The 12,500-nt window shown below is 43.9% G+C and overlaps 1 protein-coding gene across 2 annotated transcripts in view; it reads right to left on the bottom strand.

Annotated features, from left to right (window-relative positions):
- The window catches only part of abca1b (ATP-binding cassette, sub-family A (ABC1), member 1B), a 38,512-nt gene that overhangs the window by 9,490 nt on the left and 16,522 nt on the right, over positions 1-12,500 (bottom strand). The window contains exons 9-31 of one of the 2 annotated variants that reach the window (XM_065958877.1): positions 11,135-11,375; positions 10,400-10,539; positions 10,117-10,233; positions 9,506-9,700; positions 8,690-8,895; positions 7,704-7,880; positions 7,373-7,595; positions 6,975-7,196; positions 6,425-6,629; positions 6,082-6,195; positions 5,781-5,955; positions 5,010-5,141; positions 4,360-4,637; positions 4,051-4,268; positions 3,569-3,644; positions 3,237-3,478; positions 2,736-2,787; positions 2,505-2,630; positions 1,918-2,066; positions 1,660-1,784; positions 770-868; positions 208-397; positions 1-59 (exon numbers count right to left, since the gene is read on the bottom strand). The exon at positions 1-59 is cut by the window's left edge and continues 36 nt beyond it. In XM_065958877.1, coding sequence (XP_065814949.1) covers positions 1-59; positions 208-397; positions 770-868; positions 1,660-1,784; positions 1,918-2,066; positions 2,505-2,630; positions 2,736-2,787; positions 3,237-3,478; positions 3,569-3,644; positions 4,051-4,268; positions 4,360-4,637; positions 5,010-5,141; positions 5,781-5,955; positions 6,082-6,195; positions 6,425-6,629; positions 6,975-7,196; positions 7,373-7,595; positions 7,704-7,880; positions 8,690-8,895; positions 9,506-9,700; positions 10,117-10,233; positions 10,400-10,539; positions 11,135-11,375 — 3,761 coding nt within the window. Of the gene's footprint in view, positions 60-207; positions 398-769; positions 869-1,659; positions 1,785-1,917; positions 2,067-2,504; positions 2,631-2,735; positions 2,788-3,236; positions 3,479-3,568; positions 3,645-4,050; positions 4,269-4,359; positions 4,638-5,009; positions 5,142-5,780; positions 6,196-6,424; positions 6,630-6,974; positions 7,197-7,372; positions 7,596-7,703; positions 7,881-8,689; positions 8,896-9,505; positions 9,701-10,116; positions 10,234-10,399; positions 10,540-11,134; positions 11,376-12,500 lie in introns of both variants that reach the window. The other variant, XM_065958876.1, reaches the window with a different exon arrangement.

Below are 12,500 nucleotides of genomic sequence, written 5' to 3' on the forward strand. Positions count from 1 at the left end.
TAGTCCGAGATGTTTCTTCCCGTCAGGTTCTGCAGAGAGTCTGAGGCACTCAGCTTCATCTGGAAACACACAGACACAACTTGTGAATATACACACCAAGAAGTAGAGTCCTGCAAAGTCTAGGTGTGTGTGTGTGTGTGTGTGTGTGTGTGTGTGTGTGTGTGTGTGTGTGTGTGTGTGTGTGTGTGTGTGTGTGAGGTGACTGACCTCAGGGGGGGGCAGTCCTCCGGCCCCGGCAGGACACTCAGGCAGCATCTTCTTCTTTCCGTCGCAGCTGCAGAAACAGGCCGGAGATGGGTCATCCATTGTCCAGTTCCTGGAGCTGAACAGTTGCTGGACGCTTTCAGGAACCTCAGGGAGAATCCAGTCCTCGTCACCCATCGTACAGGGGGCCTCTCTGGGGGGGGACAGTTAAGGATGGGGTGGGAATTCATCAATATTTATTAAAGTACATGTGACTGATGTCAACTCTTGACAGGTTACAGAGTTCAACAACAACAAAAAAGCAGAGAACTGGAAAGTTTAACTATGGTTACTTTGGTCAGGGAGCTAAATGGTGAATGAGACGTGATCCACAGTATCAGTTAGTTCAGAGGGGCGGTGCAGATTCAACAGCCCCTTCCTGTTGGTCTCAGGAGTACTGAAAGACGGCACTCAGTGTATAGATAACTAAAGTTTGTCTCTATTCTTCTTCTCTCTTTCCGGCCGTTTTAGTTTTATACAAACAGGTGAAATAAATCATTTATTAAATATTAAAAATGTTTCTTACGGGATAGGGTGTCCATCCATGCAGCGAGTCCCAAAGCCCGGAGGGTCTAGGAGAGTGTTCAGTAACTTCTGCACGCTAGCTTCTGTGGGGGCGTCGTCACTAACACACACACGAAAAAGAACACAAACACACACACACACACACACACACACACACACACACTTTAATACAGTTTTATTACATTGTGGTACAGTGTGAGACAGTGGAGTCAAGGACATGTCAGCGTGAGGACAGGAGGACATGTGTAGTGGCAACTTAACTCAAACAAAAATCCTCTTGCCACTTCTTGCAGCACTAGAAGTTTCTGACTCGCAGGCTACTTTCCAAAAGACACATTTTGAAGTAATCCAAAGATCAAAGAAGGCAAATTTAAAGTGACAAAAAAAAAAGATCATTTATTCCTCAAAAAAGGGTTTTACAAAATAAGCTCTTATAAATATCTTACGTTCACTAAAAGAAAACCTTTCGGATTCGACCAAAAACTCAAACAGTGACGGTCAGAAAACTGTTGCTCCTCGTCCTGCTCGGTAGAATGCCGTCTGGTCTGAGTATTTATTCACCTGTACCCACATGGCTATTTACGCCAATTAGCTGCGCTTTACGACAGCAGGAATACTTTGCAGCAGCACTTGTAACCACGCAGACCTTCTATAAACACACAATGTTTCAATACGTGATGAATATAAAAAATGTTAATGAATTCAAAAGCAAAAACTCGATTAATTATAAACATATAAATACAAAATTATACTAATGGGCAAATTATATTTTTATATTAACCTGTTGTCCTCTATGGCTCTAACAACATGCATTTGGGAGAAAGAGGTGAGGACGTTGAGGATAGGTAAGGAAGGGGTTTACAGGTCAGTCAGGTTAGGATGGGTATTTACCTGATGAAGGTGACCTGGTCCTCGTACATCCAGGGCTGCAGTTCTAGACTTGGGTATTTTCCAAACGGGGGAACGATAAGACTGAAGACGAGAGCAATGCACACAAACACCGCAGGAAGAACAATCTGGAAACACAATGAAATATTAACATATTAATTGAATATATTGTACATGTTAACATATTATACAACATAAAGTTTGTAGTCTGATGTGATATAATCATGTGGTAAGCATGAAGGATTAAAGGTTTGTGCGTACCTGAGCGAAGAAGCCCTTCCTGGAGCGGCGAGCGTACAGGAAGCGTTTCCACATCAGAGCCACAAACTGCTGCCTTCTCCGGGTCCACCCATCCACCTGATAGGAGCCTTTACCTTCCGTACACTTCAGCCAGTCCGTCTCCCTGCACTCTGAGATACGTCACATACCATACACATTAGCTTACCAAAAAACACTTGTTAGCAGTATGCCGACCTTAGCAGTTTGATAACATTGGTCGTTTCAATGGGACGGCAAATGGGTTAAAATAGATATTTGGAAACAGGAGATCTTGATGTGACTGTTTTCAGTGGACACTTAATAAGAGGAGGGGAATCATTTTGTAAAACTTCTGACATATGGGGAAAAGTTGGCAATGTTTTTTATGCAATCTAGACAGTGTTCAGGAGCTTACCTGCAATTTTTGATAACTAAAAACTATAAATTACCCTTTTTGGGTGTCTACGACTTCTATTTCTGTTTCCTTGGTATCAAACAGGCATCAATATAATTTGATTTTTACCAGAATCATATCGCAGTTTGAAATTCTGGTATGGTGACAATCCTAAAAGTAAGAACTTGTGATGTACCAGGGTCTGCATCTGACTCGTTGCACTCTTTGTCGTCTTCTGTTAAGGGTCTCAGGCAGCTCGGATGGTCTCCTCCTCCCCCGAAGGCGTGAGTCCTTCTCCGTCTTGGAACAGGAAGTGTACCATCTGAGAACAATCACACAAAAATAAAACATTTGGATCGCATGTTATCACAAACACACAGCGTGAAGAAGTTTGAAATGATGTCACAGTGAAGAGGTCGATCCTCACCTGAGGGCACTTCAGTGTCGACTCCGTTATCTTCAGCTACTTTCAGGAAAATCTACAAAACAAAAAAGTTCTTCAATTATTTTATTGATTTAAATATCTTTTTCCACTTTGAAAGCGGTTGTTTGTTTCTCTATGAGTGCCTTATTACCCCTCTAGAACATTTTGCCCTCAGAATGCAGGCCTGATGGGTACCTAGAGTCTCTAAACGTAGTATGGGAGGTAGAGCCTATTAACACCTCTCCTTTGGACTTATATTCCAGCTGTGGTCCAAGAGGCAGACAGGGCTGGCTCAGGCTTGGACCGGCTCCTGGTTATGCTGCCATAGCATTAGACTGCCTTTACAATAGATTCACGTTTCATTTCATGTCTCCTTGATTTTAATATTTACTAAAGGAACTTGATCTAAATCTGAAATTGTGCCATGTAGGCTGCACTCCTCCTTTCAGAACCAACCCACATTAAAACCTCAGAAACAGGAAAACAAAAGTCACAAGACGTCACCTCCTCAAGTGTGGTGTCAGACACGCCGTAGCTGGAGATGCCCAGTTCGGGCAGCTTCAGGTCCAGGTCTTTGAACAGATGGACAAAAGCCCCGTCTTTTGCGGCGCTGTATGGCAACACGTAGGTCAGCTCGTGTCCCAGGTCCTCCACCATGCGGGCAGCGGGGACGTGATTCAGGATCAGACTGGAGACCAGGGACACGTCAGCGGTCACCAGGGGGGCGGACGCTGCAGGGCCGTTCTCTGAGGGACACAAACAATGTCAGAGCACACCCAGACGAGAAAGAATCAAATGAACCCCCCACACCCTAACCCGGAGGACAGAAAACTCACCGATGGTTGCAGCCTCGCTTTCATGTTCACTGCCGAGTCCAGCGTCACTGCTGCTGACAGACACACACTCCTCCTCCTGAAACATATATACGATACAAAGTGATTTCTTATGTTTTACATGTTTTTGAGAATCAAAAAAAGATAATTGGTGTTTTCTGTTTTGGTCTGATTTTGATTATTTCCCCAGTTACGAGGGCTGCAGCTGTCCGTCATTTCAATCTCTGACCTGCCGCTTTGAATTGTGGGAAACAGAACGCGAGGGAGACTGACTCATACTGTGAATTTTTTCAAATCAGTACGGCATTCGAGTAGTTTTGGCACACTGCTGATCTCGCATTTGTTCGCAAAATCACAACTTTTTAAAATTAAAGATATGTTGGCACAACCAGGAAAGAGAGCGAGATGGAACACATCACTGTGTGTTTGTGAAATATAGGAAGTGCATGTGTGTGTGTGTTTGTGTTTGTGTGTGTGTGTGTTACCTTGTTGATGGACACGGTGCTTGACGAGTTCCTGCAGGAGCTCATGGAAGGTTCTGGTTCTTTCTTGACAAGCGTCAGATAATATCCTGTCCCCAGTTGGTTCTTCAGGTAGAGGGAGGAGCCTACGCAGCACAGCTTCCCGTGAGAGATGATAGCGATCCGGTCTCCCAGGATGTCGGCCTCGTCCATGTGATGCGTGGACAGGATGATGGTGCGACCTGAGGGGGCACGTCAGGAATTGAGATTGAGATGCGGCAGGAGAGATCACATGATCAAAAGTAAAGTTTTTTTTTTTTTTAAGAACCTGACCTTGTCTGTATTTGAGCAGCAGATCCCATATCCCTCTGCGGGCGTATGGGTCCACCCCGGCCGTGGGCTCGTCCAGGATAACAACCTTTGACCCCCCGACGAAGGCCAGCGCCACAGACAGCTTTCTCTGCATCCCTCCCGACAGAGCGCTGGTCCTGGAATTGCGTTTGTGAGGCAGCCCAGTGTCCTGCAGGATCTGCTCAATCTCACCTTTTACCTGTTCCTCTGACAAACCTTTGAGACGCCCGTAGAACCATATGTGCTCCTCCACTGTAAGCCTGTAGGGGGCGACACAATTTAGCCATGTTAGTTTGATTTAAACAGCTTAATTTGAACAGTTTGATTTAAACAGGTCAGAGCCTCATGAAGAGAAAAATGTCCCCATTTAGAGCTGACACAGAGAGCAGCATTTACACCTAAACACACAGAGAAACACAAAAACACAAACAGCGGAAAAATCCAGACTTCAACAGTTTCTTAAACTATTTAAGAGGAAAAGAAGAATCAACAATAATAATGAAATTGGGACTTAATAATGGAGGCAGACAGCAGGAACTAATGAGTGTGTACAACTTATGAAGATGAACAACAAATAACAGCATCATCTGCATAAAAGCTGACTGAAGTTCATGAAAAATAATTGCACTCACATGCTGAACAGGACATTGTGTTGAGGACACACTCCCAGACTCTGTCTGATGGCGCTCAACTCCGACCGGATGTCTCTGCCCATGATGTAGGCCGTGCCAGAGGTGGGCGGGAACAGACCGGTGAGGATAGACCTGCAGGGGTGGTAATAAACATTTTAAATGCTTTATAAAAGTTTTCCTGCTGACACTCGTTTTCTCAACAGGAAGTATCCTACTTAATTTTAATGATCCCTGACTTTACCTAAAGCACCTCAAGTAATTCAAATTTCTGATTGTGTAATATCCGCAAGTTAGATCGGCATAATATTTGGTATCCACACTCATAGTCCCCAGTGGATACGGCCATAAACTCTTGTTGGTCCTTTACTTTTCCTCTCGCACCACTAAAACGTCAAAGTTGTCATTCGTCCTGTGAAATATTTCAAAACCTAAAGTTGGTTCTACAAACAATGTTGCACAGACATTCATGGTCCCCTGAGGATGGATACTTAGACACGAGAGTTATCTTGATTGTTCTTTGTGTTTAGTTAGTTAAGTTAAGCAGACTAACAAACTAAACTGTGACTAAACTGTGAAACTGTATATCTGACACTTTGTCCTGTTGAGGATGCTTTGGCTGCTTTTTAATCTCTGACTGGATCGGCTTCATTCTCTTTGTGTCTGTTCCTGCGGATGTCTCTTTACCGACCACAGAAACAAAGACCCATGTACCTATGTCACCTGTACCTGTGTATCTGTTTAAGTCTCAGGTTTATATGGACCTGTACTCACATGGTAGTGGTCTTTCCGGCCCCGTTGTGTCCAAGAAATGAGGTGATCTGTCCCTCGTAGAATCCAAGCGTCAGTCCGTCCACGGCTAGTTTCTTCCCGTGACGGTAGACCTTCACCAGGTTCTCGATGTAGACCCCGGGCTCCAGGTGAGATGGCTCCTCCTCAATGCACACAGCTGAGACAGAAACACAGGTTACAGGAACTCTCTTATATATAATCGTAAAAAGGCTTAATGCAGCGTATAGATCTTGGCTGTTCTCTATCATCCCCGTGTGGTGAATGTGTGTAACTGCAGTCTCACCTCCTTTGTTTCCTCTGCTGCTTAGAGGGACATTGTTCGACTTTCCGTCTTTCTCACCGAACCAGTAAGACTTAGTGAAGGGGAAGAACCAGGGCCGAGGGATCCCATACTGACCTGACAAACACAGACCAGAATAGAATTTAAATACAGTAATAAAATAAAGCATGTTATTGTTTACTTACTTTATTTGAATATTCAGAGTGAACAGTTTACTAACTTGGAGCTAGTTGTAAGATTAAAAGGTATATTTTTTGCCTATCTTGGAACTATCTATGAGAAGGAAAGAGGGTTATATGACTGTTTAAACGAGCCAATCAGATGTCTGTGTGATGTTAACTCTCACCTGGAAACACAGCCTCCAAGTACCAGGTGAGCACTCCGTACAGGAAGGAGTCACAGTACATCATGATGATGGCGGTGCGCAGGCTGAAGTCGTCCTCCTCCAGAGGACTGGACAACAGGTTATTCCACTGGATCCCGACGCCTTGCTCCTCAAACAGTGCGAAGTACTCGCAGCCAAACCCGAACGCCACGGGGGACAGGAGGCTCTGAGGGGGAGGAGACAGTGTGACTCTCTCTGACCAATGACAGCACAGCAGCGTAGTAACATACCGTCACAGTGTGGTGGTCTTACCAAGGTATACTTTGAATATTATAAATACCAGTACTATGTGATTTAAAACAATACAATCTGTTATTTTAAAGATTGATTGACAACATTGACATTTTTCCAAATACAGACAATTTGCAGGAGTTTGTCTCCAACTTTTGATAATTAAAAACAGTAAATTACTCAATATTCTTTTGCCATTGTAACAAACAGGTATTGTTGTTTTTAATTCCTATCATTTTGAAGTTTTAAATTCTGGTTTCATGACAACAAGAAGTCTTACAGCGAACACTTTGGCCCCGAAGCCGATGTAGTCCTGCCAGGCCACACACAGAACGTAGGGCAGGTACAGCGTGAAGTAGATGATCCCACCGCAAGCCGCCGCCAGGTTAGCGCGAGCGAACGCTGTGCTGAGGAGGAAACACTGCATGATGGTGACCACAGCAAAGGAGCTAAGGAAGAGAAAGACCACCCCCGGGTCACTGTAGGGCAGCAGGTTCCCCATCTGTACCGACAAAATCAAACCACAGATTAATGAAATAAACAGTTTAAATCCATACTGACTGTTTGTATACACTGCATTCACAACTCTACATGCACCCATGATGTATTTTAGTCACAAAGCACAATAAAACATGATCTGAAAAGAGGTCGTCATCAGGTGTGTGAGTGTGTGTTGACCTTGAGCAGCAGCACCAGCAGCCCGGCGCTGATCAGCAGGGGGATGAGGCTGCTGATGAACCAGCTGAACCACAGAATGCCGTTATTAAGACCCATGATCCTCATCGTCTCCTTCAGACGAGCTTCCTTCTCATAAACCACGCTCTTCAGGATGATGGCCACCGAGTACATCCACGCCAGAGTCATGAAGAGAGGCATAGAGCGGCTCATCACCCGCAGGAATCTGACACAGAGAGGGGGCAGAATCAGGACCCGATAGAGAGGGGGGGGCGAAGTCACAACCAGAAACAGAAACCAGAGACAGAACCAGATCAGCTGCGCGGTGTCTTACATGTCGTCCACATAGCACGGATACGGCATCTGCTGGATGTACACGCCCGTCTTCTCCTTTGTGCCCGTCACCGCTCGGATGATGCCCTGCTCAATGACATCCTGCAGGTACGTGAAGCCGCCCCAGATGTACCGCATGTCCTCAAAGGGGTCTGCACGAGGACCCGGGTCCCAGTACCTGAAGAGGAGGGCGAAAAAGAGACATTCCTGTTTGAGTGAACCAGATGGCTGAGAAGCTGCTTTAGGTTCAAGAGGATCAGACACACAGATCACTACTGCTGCAAGTCATACACTGCATAAAATATGGACGTACGGTAAGTGATGTCAACTATTGATATCTGAAGAGAAGTTGTGAAGCCCAACGATGGCGATCGCCATGTTAAAAATAGTGTCTCAAACTAACTCTCTGTTTACCTAGTAACAGTCAAAGAGGTGGAATAATAAACTTAAACCTAGAACCTGAGTAGTGTACATTATAGAGACCTGATGTCTTGTTTCTTTATTTAATTTTTATCCAGTAGATGTCGCACTTGAGCACCAGCATGAAACCAAAACAACTCGCGCTGCATTGTTGTGCTAGCATGCTAATGCTAGCGATCTTTATTATGCTGGTATCTTCACACTGCATGTAAATTTACCTGAAATGAGCGTGATCTAGAAACACAGTTAAGCAGTGAGTACAGTATGTTATTCTTCTTTTCTCTAGTCCCTCAATTAAACAACTTTTATACACGAGGGGAGGAGTCAGCCGGCCGTCCCGGCGATGTAAACAAACTGAAGATAGGACTCTGAAAACTCTGAAAGCATCACAGACAGTGGGACTCGGGTGTTACACCCATTGTAGACAGTCATGACTCACAGAGTTATTTTCAGAGGATATACTTGATTTATATTATATTTAAGTGTGAAAAATCAAATATAAAGCCTTTAAGAGGCCCCATAAATATTGTCAACAAACAAATATTGTTCATGTGTGTGTATCCTCACGCGTCTTTGATCTTGTTGGTGCGCTCCACGTTGTCGATGTCCATGCGGATCTTGTAGTTGAGTTTGGCGGGCAGCTCAGTGGCATTTGGCTCAACATCAGGGAAGACGATCCCCGCCCAGAACTTCCTGTCTTCCAGTAGCAGCATGGACTGATTTACCATCCGCTCCTCACTGGAGACTGGCTCCAGTTTGTCCAGGTTCACACACTGACACACACACACACAGACACAAACACATTAATGATCAATCGTATCAAAGAGTACCAACACTTTGTGCAATTTAGACTGTGTGCAGGGGCTTGGCTGCAATTTTTAACAATTGAAATTAACATATAATCCAACATTGTGTGTCTAGGATCATATCAAAGTTCATAATTCTGGTATCAGGACAACCCGACACCAATGACAGCCAATAATGCATCAGTGATTAGAATTACAGCTGATGGAAATGACATCAATGTGATGTCATCAGAGGGACAAAACAGGACCGCATGTCAGTAGAAAGTCAAGGTGATCTACCTGAAGAGTGAGTCATCTCCTTTATTTACCCCAAACAGAGCAAGCTACCACACCAAACCTTTGAACAGGTGTATCAGTGGGTGATTCAGCCGCAGGTAAGGTATAGACTTTAAAACAGACCTCATATAGGAGATCTTCATTATCATAATACTTTGTAAATGTAAAAAGAACTCAGACAGCGAAATCATACCACAAAAACCTCTCATTAAAGGTACAGATTTTAGAAAGGTGACCTCACAGGGAGCCGAAACACAATCACTGTTCTTTTGTTTTGGAGTTGAGAGGGTTAAACACCAACCTCCATGAAGCGGGAGATGCTCATGATGGCCTGGTCTGTCTCGTTGAACACCTCCCTCCAGGTGAGGGTGCTGCCCGGCGGCCGGGGGTCCTCGGCCTTCTTGGACAAGAACTTGGAGATGTCTGCAACTGTCCAATCAGTGTCAGTCAACTGACCGTGGAAGAATTTGGCGGTGACGTTGTTCTTCAGCAGAGTCTGGACCACAGACATGAAGAATTTGATATTGTTAAAAACCTGACACACTCACACTTTATTCTTTTAAACATCTCTAAGGAAAAAAACTGTAAGAGTTCCATTTTAAACAGTTAACTTCACATCAGAAATGTAACCTGATTAAAGCATCAAAAGGTGGTAACGGTTTCATTCTGTGTTTCTATTGGTTACAGTAAAAGCAGAAGAAAAACTCAGAAACTACAACAATCTGCAAAGGAGTTCAGTCACCTGGTCTCCGTTTCATTAGAACAAAACGAAGAAAAAATAAAAGAGACAAAAAACACTGAATACAAAAAGACAATAAGGATTCAAATACAACAAAATAAAAGTTAAGGGGTAGAAAACTAAAGCAAACACATGATGGACTAACAGTACATCTGTGGGCATGCCCTGTTTACCCTAATCAGGTCCATCTGCTCGCTGCTCTCAATGAAGTCCCAGACTTTTGGTCTCATCTCCTCCCACATTCCTCCCAGGTCCCTGAACACACCAAGCTCCTGGAACGTCCGGTTGACCTAAATGGACCGCAGATACACAGAGACAGAAAAGACGGATGAAGTACAGGTTAGACTCAGGTGATACAGGTGAGACCCAGGTAAACATGTGGACACAGGTAATATAAGGTGAGACAGGTTGCCCGGCATAAAAAAAAAAAAAAAAAAAAAAAAGGTGATGTCTTACCTCATGGATGACCTTGGCAGTGGCGGGGTTGTGGGGCGTGTACAGAATCTTTCCGAGGAGCAGAGGCTTCACGGCGGTCCACATCATCCGAGACATCGGGTTCGAGTCCATGCTCCTGACCAGACTGTTACAGAACGGGGCTGAGACAACAAACACACAGACACACACATTTAATATCCCCCTTAAGCTTCTGCTGGTGATGACTTGTTGCTATGGTTACTAAACTGATCTGCTGAATGTAACATCTATCAGGAAGTGAGGGAGGGACTCGTTGTAGCCATCGCTTGGCATGAACATCAGCCAATTAGCGCTACATGTTAAAACATTCAAACACATTGACACATAGCTGTTAGCGCCCATGTGTTTCATTGGAAACACGTCTCGATTAAAGGAGATATGTGTAAAACTGAACAGAACACCTGTCACATTTAAAACATGGTCAAAAAGAGACTGCTGACCCATGAAGCTGATATTTTGTTACATTTTCTTTGGTCTCAAAATCTGAGACATCATCCCCAAAGAGCAGCGGGAGAAATTTGACGAGCATGCTCAGTCGTGTAAGACGACCTTAAAGAAACAAAAGACAAAGAACTATGATACGTTTCTAATTTAAAAATAAAATTGAATTTTATTTCCTGAGTTTTCTTAAAGTGACAGCTCTAAGGAACACATACATCAGTAAACCCCGCCCCCTCGGTGTGAACGTGGACTATCCCCCCCCGTATGTCGACTCACTGGTGGTGTTGTCGTAATGTGCTGCCGGCTCGTCCTCGCTGCTGTTGTGGTTTCCAAACAGAGCCTTGTAGTTGCTGTCTTCATACCAGTTCAGAGACTTGATCTGCAGGCCGCCGCCCTCTGGATGACCACAAACGATCCTGGATACCGCCTTGTACATGGTGCTGGGAGACGACGTGGCATTCTGCGTCAGGAACACGATCTCATTCCTCAGGTCGATCCAGCTCTTCATACCTGCCAACTGAGAGACAGATACTGAGACGTCGATAACTTTTGATAACACAGGTTTTTGTTTTTTTACAATAGTTGGTAGCCTAGTGGTTAGTGCACACGCCTGATGTACAGAGGCTGTGATCATCCATGCAGGTAGCCCTGGTTTGAATCCTACCACTGGCCCCCGTTTTCTGCATGGCATTAACCACTCTCCCCCCCCCCCCCCCATTTTGACAGCAGCAGTTGGCTTAAATGCAACGATGTACGTGATGAACGTGTTTGAGTTTTTGTCAAATACAACTATACCAAAACAAGACTAAATATACAGGGTAAAAACAAAAAAAAATTCCATAGACTAAGTCTAAATCTAAAAAAGCTTACTAAGTTAAAAGTGGCTGATACTAAAAGTCTGTCATGATGACTTCATGTTGACTCATATCTGAGTGATGACTTTAACTTTGTGTCTGACTTCGTAATTGTGTTGCAAAGGTCCGATATGTCACAATATATAATTTTAATAATGACACAAAAAAAACAATATGATAAACACGTACACATATTAAGCATTAAAATACTGATTCTTTACGAAGAAATTTTGTGTTTGTGACTACAGCAAAGGATTCTGGGAGGAACAAGCTTCAAAGATCCCTCTTTGAATTGTAAAGCTGCAGACCATGATATTAGACCGCAGCACAGTTTGTAAGTTTCTCTGTGCACTGTTTAACATCAAGAACTGTTTGGAGTAACAATTATACTCCACGACAGGAAGATAACAGAGTAATAATACTCTACTGACAGATAACATGTCTAATAAATGTGAAGAGCACTTTTATTGGATGACAAAGGAAAAAAAGTTCTGATCTGTTGTATGTAGTTTTGTTTTTCTGCTGAGTCAGCTGAGACTTGAACAGAATAATAATGAACTCCAGTGACTCCAGTTGATGCTCTGTGGAGTGCGTGTGTGTGTGGGGGGGGGTATCACATGTTTCCTGCAGCTTGAGGTGGAGGAAGAGGAAGAGTTAGAGGTTACTGACGGTTAAACTGAAATTTCAGCAGAAGTGAAAGTCTGAGACAGTGAGGGAGAGGTGAGTCATTAAAAGAACAAACTGATGTTTTATAATTGTATATATTAATTTTAACTCAGCGCTAAGAC

This window comes from Labrus bergylta, chromosome 9, assembly GCF_963930695.1.
Source record: "Labrus bergylta chromosome 9, fLabBer1.1, whole genome shotgun sequence".
Classification (NCBI taxonomy): Eukaryota; Metazoa; Chordata; class Actinopteri; order Labriformes; family Labridae; genus Labrus; species Labrus bergylta.